Source organism: Puntigrus tetrazona, chromosome 1 (assembly GCF_018831695.1).
Source record: "Puntigrus tetrazona isolate hp1 chromosome 1, ASM1883169v1, whole genome shotgun sequence".
Classification (NCBI taxonomy): domain Eukaryota; kingdom Metazoa; phylum Chordata; class Actinopteri; order Cypriniformes; family Cyprinidae; genus Puntigrus; species Puntigrus tetrazona.
Genome location: NC_056699.1, coordinates 30,296,286 through 30,315,209, shown reverse-complemented (window position 1 = coordinate 30,315,209; position 18,924 = coordinate 30,296,286). Strand labels below are relative to the sequence as shown.

Here is an 18,924-nt window from a genome sequence, read left to right as displayed (position 1 = left end):
CACTTCCTGTCTTGTTCCTGTCATCATTTCAGACCCGACAGTCATTGAGTGTATATGTTGTTGTATTCCTGTGTAGGTGTTGGGAAATATGAGGGGGCTGTCTGACAAAATCTAAAGAGATTCAGTTACAAACAGCACCTCAATGGTGCCTAGAAATCTGTTACTGAAGTAAATGAAAATTATAGGTAAACTAACTCATTGATAATTTATTTTATTTATACTTATATCATAAGTATAACTCACTGATTTTACACATGGGACAAAACATATCCCAAGTATATGAAATGAAAATAAGACATGCATACACATGCATTTGTTTACCTGATAAAATAATTATTTGATGCATACATTTAGCAGTATTAACAAAGTCTGAATACATGTGGCACCGTAGTATTAGTTTAACATTTACCTTTTATTTCTGTTCATCAGCCATTGAAAAAAAGAATATACCCCACCAGTTACTACCAGGAACTACATTACTTGTTCGCGCTCTTGAATGAAATAGAAAGTTGATATGTGATGCAAATGCAAAGAAAAGGTGGTTCAAAATTATATTTTTAATTTCCATGTCTACAGAAATGTCTAGAATTTATACCTTAAAAAACACGTTACCTGTTAATCTCTGCTGTATCGAAATTCAGTGTGTGCATGTGTCAGAGACAGACCTCTCTTCCTTTAAAATTCATTGTGTGTAACACTCAAACCACATGACCTGTCTGCACTACGCTCATGTCAGATCGCCTCTCACTGCGACGAACAGGACAAATACGTTCAGTCACACACAATCCTTCACAAGTCTGCAAAAGATAGCACGTAAGATGTTTTTTTGAAATAACAGAAGATCTCCAATATTATAAACACACATTCTTCTTGCGCAGATAAGTATCTCCACGGTGAAAAGAAGTGTGTGTACGTGTGTTAGTGTGCATGCTATGTGATACCTCGGCTCTTGTTCCAGAGAAACAGTAAGAATGACATTCAGGCCTTCGGTGTTGTACCTGGCACACCACCACTCTCAGCGTTCAGACCGCTATGGGACTTTCTGCAACGTCTCTGTCCTCCTCGCCAGCAAATAACATATGACCATTGATGGCAAATGAGAAGCAACAGCAAATAATAACTGGCAGATTTAATTTTATTTTTTTGCCATTCTGAAAAATGAAGATCGTATTTCTTGTGGTTCACATTAGCATGTTGCTACATGGTAAGTCCATGCTCTTTAATGCTGATACTGACATAAGATAAATCATTTTCTTAATCAGTATTTTGTCTTGTTTTTCAGTAAAAGATACCTGAACATTCTTAAAACAATTTTTATTTATTTGATAAGCAGTATTGATTCAGATAACAATAGTTATTGAACTAAATCTCATTAAGAAATAGTATTTCTTGTTTTATAATGTATGTATTAACTATTATATATGTACTATTTATCTATATTCAGTGTATGTGATGGGGTAACTGTGGTAATTATTGCTGTGTTGTATTTATGTTATTTATGTCAGTATACTAAAGTATTGTCGTGTTATCTTACATGTCTAAAACAAAATTTTTCTTTTTTTTGTTTTGTTACTCTTTATTGGTGGCTTACAAAAAATCAATGATAAAGAATGGCATCATATTATTACAAAATTACTGTAACTAATATATATATATATATATATATATATATATATATATATATATATATATATATATATATATATATATATATGAAATAGCTAAATAAATATATTCTTCTCTCTAGTTGTTTTTTCTGCTCAGGGTCACTTTGCTAAAAAACTGCTGAATGACCTAATGGACGACTATTCTAATGCTTTACGGCCCGTGGAAGACACAGACAAAGCCCTTAACGTCACTCTACAGATCACACTCTCACAGATTAAAGATATGGTGAGCACTAAACACACACACACACACACACACACACACACACACACACAGTCTATGGAATACTGACATTAAATCCTATTTTACAGTTTTAATCAATAACAGAACCGCATGGGTTTACAGCTACATGTATCAGATCTGCTGCAGAAACAGTGGGTTTGAAATCACTTCCGTTGGTTCGGAGATCAAGGCATACTGTATATCACACCAGCTAAACACCCACACACTGTCCAACTGTCCCTTGATGTGGCATGGTGTTTGTATGTTCTGATCATCCTTTGGGCGACTTAATGCTGAAACCGCAAAGATTGCACATTGCCCCAAACTTTTAACTTCTAAAAATATACGACTAGTTCAAATTCATACTTCTGCTAACCTACTTATTTTGAACAGTTGACGGTGTAGTAAGAGAGAATTTGTGAATGGTTCCTAGCCAATTTCAAAGCATTTTTTATTCTTAAAAAAGGTTTTTTATGTAGATTTTAAGTTGGACATCAAGTGGTGAACCACCACAATGACCTACTTAATTGTGAGCAATTTATTTATTTAATAAGATCATACAGTTCCTTAGGAATGGTCAACAGTAGGAAAAAATTATAATAATTATGCAATTGCAGAATTACCAACCAGCCAAAATCACCCCACTGGATTAATAGCTGTGGTCTTCACTATTGTTGCAGTTATTATGGATAACTCTAGGTGTCAGTACATATCAAATGTTTATTGTGTGTATCCTCTTCTCATCAACTCACTGTATCCTGTGACACTGTAAACATTATATGCATGTATGTATAGTGTGAGCTGTGTGACTAATGTATAATAGTTTCTAGCAAGTGTGCCACTGCAGATCATGTTTTATCCTCACTTTGAAGTGTGTAACAGTAAGTGATCAAGTAACCTACAAAAGTGTTGGATAATAAGATGTGTAGTTTTTTTTCTCCAGTAGATTATTTATTAATTTATTTGTGTAATGTAATGCCTTTTGCATGATTTCAGAATGGTTTAATCTTGCGCAACCTTTGCTTTATTGAAAGTATTAACACCTATTTGCACTAAATAGTTCGCATGATCAGTGTTACAAACCTGTTCATTTGATTTGACAGCGATATGAGCGATATGAATTTTTGATGACAAAAATTAAGTTTTGGTGAACGACTTATTTAAATGCTATAATTCAGTAGTATGGTATTACATTTAGAGTCAGTGGATGATAATTATATAAGACTCTTGTAATCGTTGTTATGTGTGTTCCAGAAAGAGATAATGAATTTCTCATTCAAGAAGCACTGAATTTCTGCCCTGATCAAACTCAATCAAATATTAATTTACTGAACCTGAGGAGTACTTTTAACCAATGAGATGTGATATGTAGAAGGCATTAAGTGCAACCTAAGGGTTCAGACTTTCTTTCCTTTCATTCTTCATTGTTGTGAGAAAGTGTTCCATGTACAACAACAGGGTTTTATCTTGCAGTGCAAGACCCTGTGTGACTGAATACTTGGTCTTAACATACAATGTAACTCACACTGTTACCTCAAAGAAAAATAGATCTCTAACCTCGTCACATCTGAACATATTCACAGTAAACAAATAGGATTTCAAGCTCCAAAAGGACATACGGTGGCTTAAAATAAATACATACAACTCTATCTTCTATGATCACTATGTGTGATAAATAGATTTAGGTGGTTATTCACAAATCAACTAATTGATTGTATATATACAGAGCCTAAATTGCTTTGTGTTTGACTCTTTGTGCTAGGATGAAAGGAACCAGGTGTTGACCACATACCTGTGGGTGCGTCAGATCTGGCATGATGCTTATCTGCACTGGGATAAAGATGAGTACGATGGACTTGAGGTCATTAGAATACCCAGCAATCTTATTTGGAGACCAGACATCGTTCTGTATAACAAGTAAATACATGTCACATACACACATTATCTTGAATAAAACACACTTAATACAGTCAAAAGGCTCAATGAATACATAAAAGACTGAATTATTGACCTCTATATTTGTTTTTAATTCAGTGCGGATGAGGAGGACTCTTCCGGACCCCCAGACACGAATGTGGTGTTGAGGTATAATGGTGAGATCACTTGGGACTCCCCTGCCATCACTAAGAGTTCCTGTAAGGTGGATGTCTCTTATTTCCCCTTTGATAGCCAGGAGTGCAACCTTACCTTTGGCTCCTGGACCTACAATGGCAACCAGGTATATGCACTTGATAGGTGTACATACTTAGCAAGTACAATAGTAAGCATGCATACTTGTGATAAATTATTCCAATACGTTGCTTTGGATAACAGCTTTTTGAGTCACATTATATTAGGTTGCCTTAACTAGTGTGTATACATGTAAATGTATGTGTATGTTTTAACAGTGTACTTATATTTTTAAAAAAACCTGCAATTACAGAATACATCCCTTAAGCCTACCCATAATACCAAACCTGTTTTTAATCTTAAAAGTATCCCAACTCAGTAGCAGCAAAAGTATTTTGCAATTCAATGTAAGCACAATAAGTACATCATACTTATATTTATCATGTAGTTAAGATCACATATTGCTTGTACATGTAGTCCCCTAATGAAAAGGGGTATTTGTAACACATTTGCTTATTTATTTTCATTTTAATTTCAGGTACACGTAGGCCCAATATTGAATTCAAAATATCCATAAGGATAATTCACTCAAAAATGTTTAATTCTTCCTCATTTACTCACCCTCTACTTCTTCAGCTATTTAACACAATACAAGCTAATTTGAATAATGATTATAACCAAGTGGTTGGCGGTGGTCACTGACTAACACAGTATGGAAAAAATACCATGGAAAACAATGGCTAATATCAGCTGTTTGTTTACCAGTATTCTTTAAATCTGTGGTTCTGATACATGTAGCTGTAGACATCCTCAAAATGTCCACAGACTATGACAGGAATATATAAAAGACACAGTAAGAAGGAAAATTACAAGCTGTAGTTTGACTAGAACCTTTATTCCAGTATAAAATGTATCGACCATCTTGTTGTAATGGTCAGCTTCATGCATGGGAACCTAATTTCTGTTCATAAAAACATAAGCCAAAATGAATGGAACTTTTAAAGAAGCAATCATTATTTATGTAAACGAACAATGTAAATGAACTGTTATATAGAGTTGTGAACTGTGAATTGTACTCAACTAAAAATCGAATCACTGTAACCCTAGGTGGATATCAGCATGGGCATGGAGAGTGGTGACCTTTCAGACTTTGTAGAAAATGTGGAATGGGAGTGTCACGGCATGCCAGCTGTTAAGAACGTCATAATATATGGCTGCTGCTCTGACCCATACCCTGATATAACGTACACAGTCCTGCTCAAGCGGCGTTCATCCTTCTACATCTTCAACCTTCTTCTGCCGTGTTTCCTCATCTCTTTCCTGGCTCCACTGGGCTTCTACCTGCCTGCTGATTCTGGGGAGAAGGTCTCACTTGGGGTGACAGTTCTGCTGGCTCTGACTGTATTTCAGTTGATGGTGGCCGAGAGTATGCCACCTTCAGAAAGTGTTCCCCTGATTGGTGAGTTTACAATAGAGCAGAATTTAGAAATATGTGGGAATATTATTTATTTCCTTTCTGGCCAAAGAATGTTGTCAGTTCTGTTAAAATGCTAAATGTGGTTCTGTTTATACTTTACAACCATATGCTGTAAAGTCAAAGCCAAAAGTCATGGCTCAATTGGCCCCCTAGTGGAAATTGCGATTAACTAGCAGTTTGTGAAGTGAAGTAAAAGCAGAGTACATATTACCCATCACAGTCTCAGTATGCCTGTAGCTGGGTGATATAGACAACAAGTAAAAAATACTATATTGTCAACAATGACCATGATAACGGCCTCTACTTCAATCAACCAATAAATTATCACTGAATTATTGTCACCAATTGTCACTAAATGATCACAAATAAAAAATATTATCATCATTGATATGTTCAAATGTCACGCAAAGAATTTTTTTCACAGCCTCTTTGTTATGTGTCCCTTGTTTGCCTTTCCTATAGGAAAATACTACATTGCAACAATGACCATGATACTTGGCCTCTACTTCATTGACTATCTTTATCATGAATATACACTTCTGTGGAGCAGAAGCCAAACCTGTGCCCCACTGGGCCAAAGTCCTGATAATAGACTACATGTCGAAGATCTTCTTTGTGTATGAGGTAGGGGAGAACTGTACAACACCTGAAAGTGACCGAGGCACATTATTCTCGGAAGACCCACTGGCTAGCCTTGAGAGAGATGGGTATTTTGACAAAGGGTTTTATGGCGACCATGATGACAGAAACCGCAATCAGTTTAATGGGTACAATCACAGAGACCACCGGCATGGGAATGGGTACCATCACAACAGCAGAGACTATCGACAACAGAGGCATAACCAGCAAAGAAGGACACGCTCGTCTTCCAACTCGCCTATTCGACAGAATGCCCATCATCCAAAATACACACATTACATTGGCCGAGATGGAAGTGAAAAGCTTCCATTGACAAGCCAGGAGAAACTCAAAGACAGCGAACTCTCCATTCCAGAAAAACTTACTGGATACACCTACGATCATGGCAATGGTTATCTAAATGGAGTTGGGTATCTCCACGATAATAGCTACAGCAAAACCTTTGGAGCAGATAGTTATAATAAGCCCACCACTGGCAAAGGATGTGTATGTGTCTGTGGCCAACATCAGAAAGTGGTGCGAAACATTGAGTACATAGCTAACTGTTTCAGAGAGCAGAGGGCACACCAGGCCAAAGGGGCTGAGTGGAAGAAGGTTGCCAAGGTGATGGACAGGTTCTTCATGTGGGTGTTTTTCATCATGGTCTTCCTCATGAGTATCCTTGTCATGGCCAAGGCAACCTAGACCGTTTACACCATAAAGATGTAATCAACTGATATTTCATATTGGCTAACACTATGTGTCAAAAGACCAGTTAGTTACTGATAAATTTTTTTCATCTTGTATTTGTTGGCAAATGCGCTAATGTTCTACATTCAACTTAATATGTGGGTTACTGCAAGAGAATTAGTTGTTTGAATGTCTCATTTTCTTTATTGTTGGTTTCATTCTTTACATTCAAGAAGATTCTCTGGTTGTAACAGTTAAAGAAACAGCATTAATATTTTAGGTGTAGACGTGTTCCCACATGTGTATATAGAGTAACACAATCTTTGTCTGGCATGGACAAACATTAATAATGCACAGTTAACCCTGCACATGCGCATTGACAGACATCCACACTAATGCACATTAAAAATGCATAAATAGATCAGTCTTGAATGTTGATCACACACACAGTGTAAAACTTGCATCCTTGACCAACACTAACATATTATCAGAGAAATCAACGTTCTGAAATTTCTTTAATTTGCTGTGCTTGTTCCTTGCTTTTCTTCTGCTTATATTATACTTTACAAATGCTGCTACACAAATAAGAAATAAAACATGATCAATCACAGAATCCTAGAATAGCAATTAACAAATTATAATAAAAGGAAAAAGAAATTGAAAATAAAAAGTGTAATTAACCCTGGCACCTAACTATTGAAACTTGATTATTTGGAGACATCAATTCATGCACTTGTGTAAGTATTAAAATATGAAATGAGCTCCTAAAATGAAAATTAGTCAAGAGATTTATTTCAATAGGTGCTGAAAATTAAAGGCAGGTGTACTCACAGATAGCAAGATGTAAGCCAAACTGGAAAAGCTTTGAGAAAACGGCCATTTCGAAGCTAACTGTCTTTTTCAACCAGTAGAACTTAAGGCTGATGCCTTATCCGTTAGGCCACTGGGCCCTTTTTTCTCTTTAAGAACACTGCCAGTAAACTTCCATCTTTTAAGCATCACAGCACTCTTTTCTTTGCTAAGTCCTATGTACATTTGTTATGGCTATATTGCAACTTTGAGCTTATCACTATAGATTTTTTCTTTTGCTGCCAACTTAAATACATTGAACTGCATCAAATACGACCCAGATGGGACTTGAACCCACAATCCTCAGCTCCGAAGGCTGATGCCTTATCCATTAGGCCACTGGACCCTTATTTGTCTTTATCCAAGTGCATTCACAGATAGCAATATGTAAGCTAAACTGGAAAAGCTTTAAGAAAACGGCCATTTCGAAGCTAATTGTCTGTCGTACGCAAGTAAACTTTCATTCTTTAAGCATCACAACACTTGGTTCTGTGCTTAGTCCTATGTGCATTTGTTATTGCTATATTGTAATTTTGAACTAATCACTATAGATTTGTTTCTAGTTCTGTCAAATTAACCTCAAAGAACAGCCTCAAATATGACCCAGACGGGACTCGAACCCACAATCCTCAGCCCCGAAGGCTGATGCCTTATCCATTAGGCCACTGGGCCCTTTAGTTCTCTTATCCCAAGTGCATTCACAGATAGCAAGATGTAAGCTAAACTGGAAAAGCTTTAAGAAAACGGCCATTTCGAAGCTAATTGTCTGTCGCATGCAAGTAAACTTTCATCCTTTAAGCATCACAACGCTTGGTTCTGTGCTTAGTCCTATGTACATTTGTTATTGCTATATTGTAATTTTGAACTAATCACTATAGATTTTTTTCTAGTTCTGCCAAATTAACCTCAAAGAACAGCCTCAAATATGACCCAGATGGGACTCAACCCACAATCCTCAGCTCCGAAGGCTGATGCCTTATCCATATTAGGCCACTGGGCCCTTATTTGTCTTTATCCAAGTGCATTCACAGATAGCAATATGTAAGCTAAACTGGAAAAGCTTTACGAAAACAGCCATTTCGAAGCAAATTGTCTATCGCATGCAAGTAAACTTTCATCATCACAACGCTTGGTTCTGTGCTTAGTCCTATGTACATTTGTTATGGCTATATTGTAATTTTTGAACTTATCAATATAGATTTTTCTAGTTCTGCCAAATTAACCTCAAAGAACAGCCTCAAATATGACCCAGATGGGACTCGAACCCACAATCCTCAGCTCCGAAGGCTGATGCCTTATCCATTAGTCCACTGGGCCCTTAATTGTAAAAGCTAACTGTTCGAAGTTCGAAGCTAACTGTCTCTTTCAACCAGCAGAACTTAAGGCTGATGCAAGATGTAAGACAAACTGGAAAAGCTCTTAAGAAAACAGCCAGTTCGAAGCTAACTGTCTTTTCAAACCAGCTGAACTTAAGGCTGATGCCTTATCCATTGAGGCCACTGGGCCCTTTTGTGTTTAAGTAAACTGCCAGTTCAAAGCTAATTATCTGTCGCATTCAGGTAAACTTTCAACCTTTAAGCATCACAAAGCTCTGTTCTTTGCTAAGTCCTATGTACTTTTGTTATGACTATTTTGCAACTATCAGCTTATCACTATAGATTTTTTGTGCACCCAACTGAAACTCAAAGAACAGCCTCAAAATGCACTAGGATTTGGTGGCCCTTGCATTCACAGACAATTTGATGCAATCAAAGCAAAGTCACATTCAGAAGGCTTCAAGTTTTACAGTAATTTTGTTTCGTGTGCAGCTAAAGATGTTTCTTGAAGACGACCCAGGTGGGACTTGAACCCACAATCTCAGCTCCGAAGGCTGATGCCTTATCCATTAGGCCACTGGACCCTTATTTGTCTTTTGTCCAAGTGCATTCACAGATAGCAATATGTAAGCTAAACTGGAAAAGCTTTAAGAAAACGGCTTTTTCGAAGCTAATTGTCTGTCGTGACATTTAAGTAAACTTTCATTCTTTAAGCATCACAACACTTGGTTCTTTGCTTAGTCCTATGTGCATTTGTTATAGCTATATTGTAATTTTGAACTAATCACTATAGATTTTTTTCTAGTTCTGTCAAATTAACCTCAAAGAACAGCCTCAAATGTGACCCAGACGGGACTCGAACCCACAATCTCAGCCCCGAAGGCTGATGCTTATCCATTAGGCCACTGGGCCCTTATTTGTAAAGCTAACTGTTCGAAGTTCGAAACTAACTGTCTCTTTCAACCAGCAGAACTTAAGGCTGATGCAAGATGTAAGACAAACTGAAAAGCTTTAAGAAAACAGCCAGTTGAAGCTAACTGTCTTTTTCAACCAGCTGAACTTAAGGCTGATGCCTTATCCGTTAGGGGCCACTGGGCCCTTTTTTTGTGTTTAAGTAAACTGCCAGTTCAAAGCTAATTATCTGTCGCATTCAGGTAAACTTTCAACCTTTAAGCATCACAAAGCTCTGTTCTTTGCTAAGTCCTATGTACATTTGTTATGACTATTTTGCAACTATCAGCTTATCACTATAGATTTTTTTTTGTGCACCCATCTGAAACTCAAAGAACAGCCTCAAAATGCACTAGGATTTGGTGGCCCTTGCATTCACAGACAATTTGATGCAATCAAAGCAAGGTCACATTCAGAAGGCTTCAAGTTTTACAGTAATTCTTGTTTCGTGTGCAGCTAAAGATGTTTCTTGAAGACGACCCAGGTGGGACTTGAACCCACAATCCCCAGCTCCGGAGGCTGATGCCTTATCCATTAGGTCACTGGACCCTTTTTTCTCTTTAAGTAAACTGCTAGTTCGAAGATAATTGTCTATCGCATGCAAGTAAACTTTCATCCTTTAAGCATCACAACGCTTGGTTCTGTGCTTAGTCCTATGTACATTTGTTATGGCTATATTGTAATTTTAAACTAATCACTATAGATTTCTTTTGGTTCTGCCAACTTAAACTCAATGAACTGCCTCAAATTTGACTCGAACCCACAATCCTCAGCTCCGAAGGCTGATGCCTTATCCATTAGGCCACTGGGCCCTTATTTGTCTTTATCCAAGTGCATTCACAGATAGCAATATGTAAGCTAAACTGGAAAAGCTTTAAGAAAACGGCCATTTCGAAGCTAATTGTCTGTCGTACGCAAGTAAACTTTCATGCTTTAAGCATCACAACACTTGGTTCTGTGCTTAGTCCTATGTACATTTGTTATGGCTATATTGTAATTTTGAACTTATCAATATAGATTTTTTTCTAGTTCTGCCAAATTAACCTCAAAGAACAGCCTCAAATATGACCCAGATGGGACTCGAACCCACAATCCTCAGCTCCGAAGGCTGATGCCTTATCCATTAGGCCACTGGGCCCTTTAGTTCTCTTATCCCAAGTGCATTCACAGATAGCAAGATGTAAGCTAAACTGGAAAAGCTTTAAGAAAACGGCCAGTTCGAAGCTAATTATCTGTCGCATTCAGGTAAACTTTTACCCTTTAAGTATCACAAAGCTCTGTTCTTTGCTAAGTCCTATGTACATTTGTTATGACTATTTTGCAACTATCAGCTTATCACTATAGATTTTTTTTGTGCACCCAACTGAAACTCAAAGAACAGCCTCAAAGATGACCAAGATGGGCTTCAAACCTACAGGTTTCATCTCTGAAGGCTTATCTGTCGGGACACTAGGATTTGGTGGCCCTTGCATTCACAGACAATTTGATGCAATCAAAGCAAAGTCACATTCAGAAGGCTTCAAGTTTTACAGTAATTCTTGTTTCGTGTGCAGCTAAAGATGTTTCTTGAAGACGACCCAGGTGGGACTTGAACCCACAATCCCCAGCTCCGGAGGCTGATGCCTTATCCATTAGGCCACTGGGCCCTTTTTTCTCTTTAAGTAAACTGCCAGTTCGAAGATAATTGTCTATCGCATGCAAGTAAACTTTCATCCTTTAAGCATCACAACGCTTGGTTCTGTGCTTAGTTCTATGTACATTTGTTATGGCTATATTGTAATTTTGAACTAATCACTATTGATTTTTTTTGGTTCTGCCAACTTAAACTCAAAGAACTGCCTCAAATATGACCCAGATGGGACTCGAACCCACAATCCTCAGCTCCGAAGGCTGATGCCTTATCCATTAGGCCACTGGGCCCTTATTTGACTTTATCCAAGTGCATTCACAGATAGCAATATGTAAGCTAAACTGGAAAAGCTTTAAGAAAACGGCCATTTGAAGCTAATTGTCTGTAAATGCATAAGTAAACTTTTATCATCACAACGCTTGGTTCTGTGCTTAGTTCTATGTACATTTGTTATGGCTATATTGTAATTTTGAACTAATCACTATTGATTTTTTTTGGTTCTGCCAACTTAAACTCAAAGAACTGCCTCAAATATGACCCAAATGGGACTCGAACCCACAATCCTCAGCTCTGAAGGCTGATGCCTTATCCATTAGGCCACTGGGCCCTTATTTGTCTTTATCCAAGTGCATTCACAGATAGCAATATGCAAGCAAGCTAAACTGGGAAAGCTTAAGAAAACGGTCATTTCGAAGCTAATTGTCTGTCGCATGCAAGTAAACTTTCAACCTTTAAGCATCACAAGGCTTGGTTCTGTGCTTAGTCCTATGTATATTTGTAATGGCTATATTGTAATTTTGAAGTAATCACTATAGATTTTTTCTGGTTCTGCCAACTTAAACTCAAAGAACAGCCTCAAATATGACCCAGATGGGACTCGAACCCACAATCCTCAGCTACGAAGGCTGATGCCTTATCCATTAGGCCACTGGGCCCTTATTTGTCTTTATCCAAGTGCATTCACAGATAGCAATATGTAAGCTAAACTGGGAAAGCTTTAAGAAAACGGTCATTTCGAAGCTAATTGTCTGTCGCATGCAAGTAAACTTTCAACCTTTAAGCATCACAACACTTGGTTCTGTGCTTAGTCCTATGTATATTTGTAATGGCTATATTGTAATTGTGAAGTAATCACAATAGATTTTTCTGGTTCTGCCAACTTAAACTCAAAGAACAGCCTCAAATATGACCCAGATGGGACTCGAACCCACAATCCTCAGCCCAAGGCTGATGCCTTATCCATTAGGCCACTGGGCCCTTATTTGTCTTTATCCAAGTGCATTCACAGATAGCAATATGTAAGCTAAACTGGGAAAGCTTTAAGAAAATGGTCATTTGAAGCTAATTGTCTGTCGCATGCAAGTAAACTTTCAACCTTTAAGCATCACAAGGCTTGGTTCTGTGCTTAGTCCTATGTATATTTGTAATGGCTATATTGTAATTTTGAAGTAATCACTATAGATTTTTTCTGGTTCTGCCAACTTAAACTCAAAGAGTTGGCCTCAAATATGACCCAGATGGGACTCGAACCCACAATCCTCAGCTCCCAAGGCTGATGCCTTATCCATTAGGCCACTGGGCCCTTTAGTTGTCTTATCCCAAGTGCATTCACAGATAGCAAGATGTAAGCTAAACTGGAAAAGCTTTAAGAAAAAAAGCCATTTGAAGCTAATTGTCTGTCGATGCAAGTAAACTTTCAACCTTTAAGCATCACAAGGCTTGGTTCTGTGCTTAGTCCTGTGTATATTTGTAATGGCTATATTGTAATTTTGAAGTAATCACTATAGATTTTTCTGGTTCTGCCAACTTAAACTCAAAGAACAGCCTCAAATATGACCCAGATGGGACTCGAACCCACAATCCTCAGCTCCGAAGGCTGATGCTTATCCATTAGGCCACTGGGCCCTTATTTGTCTTTATCCAAGTGCATTCACAGATATAATATGTAAGCTAAACTGGGAAAGCTTTAAGAAAACGGTCATTTTGAAGCTAATTGTCTGTCGCATGCAAGTAAACTTTCAACCTTTAAGCATCACAAGGCTTGGTTCTGTGCTTAGTCCTATGTATATTTGTAATGGCTATATTGTAACTTTTTGAAGTAATCACTATAGATTTTTTTCTGGTTCTGCCAACTTAAACTCAAAGAGTTGGCCTCAAATATGACCCAGATGGGACTCGAACCCACAATCCTCAGCTCCGAAGGCTGATGCCTTATCCATTAGGCCACTGGGCCCTTTAGTTGTCTTATCCAAGTGCATTCACAGATAGCAAGATGTAAGCTAAACTGGAAAAGCTTTAAGAAAAAAGCCATTTGAAGCTAATTGTCTATCGCATGCAAGTAAACTTTCAACCTTAAGCATCACAAGGCTTGGTTCTGTGCTTAGTCCTATGTATATTTGTAATGGCTATATTGTAATTTTGAAGTAATCACTATAGATTTTTTCTGGTTCTGCCAACTTAAACTCAAAGAACAGCCTCAAATATGACCCAGATGGGACTCGAACCCACAATCCTCAGCTCCGAAGGCTGATGCCTTATCCATTAGGCCACTGGGCCCTTATTTGTCTTTATCCAAGTGCATTCACAGATAGCAATATGTAAGCTAAACTGGGAAAGCTTTAAGAAAACGGTCATTTCGAAGCTAATTGTCTGTCGCATGCAAGTAAACTTTCAACCTTTAAGCATCACAAGGCTTGGTTCTGTGCTTAGTCCTATGTATATTTGTAATGGCTATATTGTAATTTTGAAGTAATCACTATAGATTTTTTCTGGTTCTGCCAACTTAAACTCAAAGAGTTGGCCTCAAATATGACCCAGATGGGACTCGAACCCACAATCCTCAGCTCCGAAGGCTGATGCCTTATCCATTAGGCCACTGGGCCCTTTAATTGTCTTATCCCAAGTGCATTCACAGATAGCAAGATGTAAGCTAAACTGGAAAAGCTTTAAGAAAACGGCCATTTCGAAGCTAATTGTCTTTCGCATGCAAGTAAACTTTCAACCTTTAAGCATCACAAGGCTTGGTTCTGTGCTTAGTCCTATGTATATTTGTAATGGCTATATTGTAATTTTGAAGTAATCACTATAGATTTTTTCTGGTTCTGCCAACTTAAACTCAAAGAACAGCCTCAAATATGACCCAGATGGGACTCGAACCCACAATCCTCAGCTCCGAAGGCTGATGCCTTATCCATTAGGCCACTGGGCCCTTATTTGTCTTTATCCAAGTGCATTCACAGATAGCAATATGTAAGCTAAACTGGGAAAGCTTTAAGTAAACGGTCATTCGAAGCTAATTGTCTGTCGTACGCAAGTAAACTTTCAACCTTTAAGCATCACAAGGCTTGGTTCTGTGCTTAGTCCTATGTATATTTGTAATGGCTATATTGTAATTTTGAAGTAATCACTATAGATTTTTTCTGGTTCTGCCAACTTAAACTCAAAGAACAGCCTCAAATATGACCCAGATGGGACTCGAACCCACAATCCTCAGCTCCGAAGGCTGATGCCTTATCCATTAGGCCACTGGGCCCTTTAGCTGTCTTATCCCAAGTGCATTCACAGATAGCAAGATGTAAGCTAAACTGGAAAAGCTTTAAGAAAACGGCCATTTGAAGCTAATTGTCTATCGCATGCAAGTAAACATTCATCCTTTAAGCATCACAACACTTGGTTCTGTGCTTAGTCCTATGTACATTTGTTATTGCTATATTGTAATTTTGAACTAATCACTATAGATTTTTTTCTAGTTCTGCCAAATTAACCTCAAAGAACAGCCTCAAATATGACCCAGATGGGACTCGAACCCACAATCTCAGCTCCGAAGGCTGATGCTCTTATCCATTAGGCCACTGGGCCCTTTAGTTGTCTTATCCCAAGTGCATTCACAGATAGCAAGATGTAAGCTAAACTGGAAAAGCTTTAAGAAAACGGCCAGTTCGAAGCTAATTATCTGTCGATTCGGTAAACTTTTACCCTTTAAGCATCACAAAGTTCTGTTCTTTGCTAAGTCCTATGTACATTTGTTATGACTATTTTGCAACTATCAGCTTATCACTATAGATTTTTTTGTGCACCCAACTGAAACTCAAAGAACAGCCTCAAAGATGACCAAGATGGGCTTCAAACCTACAGGCCTCATCTCCGAAGGCTTATCTGTCGGGACACTAGGATTTGGTGGCCCTTGCATTCACAGACAACTTGATGTAATCAAAGCAAGGTCACATTCAGAAGGCTTCAAGTTTTACACTAATTCTTGTTTCGTGTGTGCAGCTAAAGACGCTTTTTTGAAGACTCCACCCAGGTGGGACTTGAACCCACAATCCCCAGCCCGGAGGCTGATGCCTTATCCATTAGGCCACTGGGCCCTTTTTTTTTAAGTAAACTGCCAGTTCAAGATAATTGTCTATCGCATGCAAGTAAACTTTCATCCTTTAAGCATCACAACGCTTTGGTTCTGTGCTTAGTCCTATGTACATTTGTTATGGCTATATTGTAATTTTAAACTAATCACTATAGATTTTTTGTAGTTCTGCCAAATTAACCTCAAAGAACAGCCTCAAATATGACCCAGATGGGACTCGAAACCCACAATCCTCAGCTCCAAGGCTGATGCTCTTATCCATTAGGCCACTGGGCCCTTATTTGACTTTATCCAAGTCAATTCACAGATAGCAATATGTAAGATAAACTGGAAAAGTTTTAAGAAAACGGCCATTTCAAGCTAATTGTCCGTCAGACGCAAGTAAACTTTTATCATCACAACGCTTGGTTCTGTGCACACTTGTTATGGCTATATTGTAATTTTGAACTAATCACTATTGATTTTTTTGGTTCTGCCAACTTAAACTCAATGAACTGCCTCAAATATGACCCAGATGGGACTCGAGCCCCAATCCTCAGCTCCAAGGCTGATGCCTTATCCATTAGGCCACTGGGCCCTTATTTGTCTTTATCCAAGTGCATTCACAGATAGCAATATGTAAGCTAAACTGGGAAAGCTTTAAGAAAACGGTCATTTCAAGCTAATTGTCTGTCGATGCAAGTAAACTTTCAACCTTTAAGCATCACAAGGCTTGGTTCTGTGCTTAGTCCTATGTATATTTGTAATGGCTATATTGTAATTTTGAAGTAATCACTATAGATTTTTTCTGGTTCTGCCAACTTAAACTCAAAGAACAGCCTCAAATATGACCCAGATGGGACTCGAACCCACAATCCTCAGCTCCGAAGGCTGATGCCTTATCCATTAGGCCACTGGGCCCTTATTTGACTTTATCCAAGTGCATTCACAGATAGCAATATGTAAGCTAAACTGGAAAAGCTTTAAGAAAACGGCCATTTCGAAGCTAATTGTCTGTCGTACGCAAGTAAACTTTTATCATCACGACGCTTGGTTCTGTGCTTAGTTCTATGTACATTTGTCATGGCTATATTGTAATTTTGAACTAATCACTATTGATTTTTTTTGGTTCTGCCAACTTAAACTCAAAGAACAGCCTCAAATATGAACCAGATGGGACTCTGAACCCACAATCCTCAGCTCCAAGGCTGATGCCTTATCCATTAGGCCACTGGGCCCTTATTTGTCTTTATCCAAGTGCATTCACAGATAGCAATATGTAAGCTAAACTGGGAAAGCTTTTAAGAAAACGGCCATTTCAAGCTAATTGTCTGTCGCATGCAAGTAAACTTTCAACCTTTAAGCATCACAAGGCTTGGTTCTGTGCTTAGTCCTATGTATATTTGTAATGGCTATATTGTAATTTTGAAGTAATCACTATAGATTTTTTCTGGTTCTGCCAACTTAAACTCAAAGAACAGCCTCAAATATGACCCAGATGGGACTCGAACCCACAATCCTCAGCTCGAAGGCTGATGCCTTATCCATTAGGCCACTGGGCCCTTATTTGTCTTTATCCAAGTGCATTCACAGATAGCAAGATGTAAGCTAAACTGGAAAAGCTTTAAGAAAACGGCCAGTTCGAAGCTAATTATCTGTCGCATTCAGGTAAACTTTTACCTTTAAGCATCACAAAGCTCTGTTCTTTGCTAAGTCCTATGTACATTTGTTATGACTATTTTGCAACTATCAGTGTAACAGCCCGGTTGATAAGTAAAGGATTTGACTCAATCACTGATGTTGTGTTGCCTTCCTTTGTGTTTTTATTGTCACAACACCGTAAGAGCGAAAGTAGAAAAATAAACAATATAGAATCTACAATGAATTCACATTCATATAAATGAAACAAAGTAATTACTCAAAACTTTACTATTAATACTAACAATTAACTTAAACTACGTAAAGCTGCTCAAATTTAATAAAGCAAACACATAAAACACAATACGACATGTAATTTACGTATATATTAGTGAAATGCTCTACCTTGTTCTCCTTTCAACCAGGTGTTAAAATATCAAAGTTAAAATAAAACAAAACGATGCTAATTTCCTTTTTCCTTTTTAAAGTGTCCTTAATTATTTATGTTAACTTTGTTCCGCCTCCGCTTCTGTATGCGCTGCTCTCCTTCTCTGCGATCTCCGCGGTCTCTGTTTCCGTGTTTCAGCGGGCAGCGCCTTTTTCGCAAGTCCGTCTTTCAAAATAAAAGTCTCCATCGGATAAATAACTTAAAGAGTGCAAAGAAGCATTTCAAAACATCACAAACATATAATTATTATCTAGAAAATACCTAACTAATATCAAAATAACATATAAACGCAGGAATTAACTCAAATAACCAGAGGGTTATTTATACTCCCAACAATCAAGAGTATTTTTTTTTTTTTTTTTGTAACATTTAAAGAACAAATTACAAATGATTTTCAATTAAAGATGACCTTCTGCTCAAAAGCACGCACATAAAGTGTTCATACTAAAGTAAATTAATTCTGGAATGTAAGTCATATGAAGAAAAGGATACACTTGGTTGCTCTTAGAATTAGCTAGACTGTTTCTAGCAACAGGACCAGCTTCTGTACTGGGCGTTCAATGACAGACAGCTTGTTCAGGCGATTGACCATCCTTTTCTAGATTCCGGTCACCAAAGCATATCTTGACTCTTCTCACAAGCCCGTCTTTATCTGTAGTAGTCTCCTGTTACTCTGGCCAGTCGCCACTCATTTCTGGGCAGATCAGTCTTTTCCATGACAATGTCTCCTACTTGCAGATTTCTCTTTGCTGTGTGCCAGCACTGTCTAGTGGCAATGTTGGACAGATATTCTTTACGCCAACGACTCCAAAATTGCTCTGCAAGGTACTGAACATGACGCCACCTCTTCCTTGCATAGATGTCTTCTAATAAATCTGCCGGTGGTGGCAATGCTGGGATGCACTTCATTGTAAGCAGGTTATTAGGTGTGAGAGGTGCAAGGCTGTTTGGGCCGTTTAAGTTATC

At 38.0% G+C, this 18,924-nt stretch overlaps 1 protein-coding gene and 14 non-coding genes across 15 annotated transcripts; 1 reads left to right on the top strand and 14 right to left on the bottom strand.

Moving 5' to 3' along the window:
- The first annotated feature begins 1,158 nt into the window (after positions 1-1,158).
- Positions 1,159-7,247, top strand: LOC122350995 (neuronal acetylcholine receptor subunit alpha-9-like). Its single transcript, XM_043247807.1, is given in 7 exon segments — positions 1,159-1,204; positions 1,748-1,893; positions 3,653-3,807; positions 3,925-4,108; positions 5,107-5,458; positions 5,939-5,970; positions 5,972-7,247. Coding segments are annotated over 7 exon segments (1,743 nt in total). The 3' UTR covers positions 6,800-7,247.
- Positions 7,248-7,906: 659 nt separating this feature from the next.
- Positions 7,907-7,979, bottom strand: trnar-ucg. Its single transcript has one exon. It is a non-coding gene; the product is annotated as a tRNA-Arg (tRNA).
- Positions 7,980-9,461: 1,482 nt separating this feature from the next.
- Positions 9,462-9,533, bottom strand: trnar-ucg. Its single transcript has one exon. It is a non-coding gene; the product is annotated as a tRNA-Arg (tRNA).
- A 1,432-nt stretch (positions 9,534-10,965) lies between these two features.
- On the bottom strand, positions 10,966-11,038 carry trnar-ucg. The gene has a single exon. It is a non-coding gene; the product is annotated as a tRNA-Arg (tRNA).
- Positions 11,039-11,473: 435 nt separating this feature from the next.
- Positions 11,474-11,546, bottom strand: trnar-ccg. Its single transcript has one exon. It is a non-coding gene; the product is annotated as a tRNA-Arg (tRNA).
- Positions 11,547-11,747: 201 nt separating this feature from the next.
- On the bottom strand, positions 11,748-11,820 carry trnar-ucg. Its single transcript has one exon. It is a non-coding gene; the product is annotated as a tRNA-Arg (tRNA).
- Positions 11,821-12,392: 572 nt separating this feature from the next.
- Positions 12,393-12,465, bottom strand: trnar-ucg. Its single transcript has one exon. It is a non-coding gene; the product is annotated as a tRNA-Arg (tRNA).
- A 251-nt stretch (positions 12,466-12,716) lies between these two features.
- Positions 12,717-12,787, bottom strand: trnaq-uug. Its single transcript has one exon. It is a non-coding gene; the product is annotated as a tRNA-Gln (tRNA).
- A 252-nt stretch (positions 12,788-13,039) lies between these two features.
- On the bottom strand, positions 13,040-13,112 carry trnap-ugg. The gene has a single exon. It is a non-coding gene; the product is annotated as a tRNA-Pro (tRNA).
- Positions 13,113-13,690: 578 nt separating this feature from the next.
- On the bottom strand, positions 13,691-13,763 carry trnar-ucg. The gene has a single exon. It is a non-coding gene; the product is annotated as a tRNA-Arg (tRNA).
- Positions 13,764-14,013: 250 nt separating this feature from the next.
- trnar-ucg lies at positions 14,014-14,086 on the bottom strand. Its single transcript has one exon. It is a non-coding gene; the product is annotated as a tRNA-Arg (tRNA).
- Positions 14,087-14,339: 253 nt separating this feature from the next.
- Positions 14,340-14,412, bottom strand: trnar-ucg. The gene has a single exon. It is a non-coding gene; the product is annotated as a tRNA-Arg (tRNA).
- Positions 14,413-14,665: 253 nt separating this feature from the next.
- Positions 14,666-14,738, bottom strand: trnar-ucg. The gene has a single exon. It is a non-coding gene; the product is annotated as a tRNA-Arg (tRNA).
- Positions 14,739-14,989: 251 nt separating this feature from the next.
- On the bottom strand, positions 14,990-15,062 carry trnar-ucg. Its single transcript has one exon. It is a non-coding gene; the product is annotated as a tRNA-Arg (tRNA).
- A 1,658-nt stretch (positions 15,063-16,720) lies between these two features.
- trnar-ucg lies at positions 16,721-16,793 on the bottom strand. The gene has a single exon. It is a non-coding gene; the product is annotated as a tRNA-Arg (tRNA).
- Between the last annotated feature and the right edge of the window lie 2,131 nt (positions 16,794-18,924).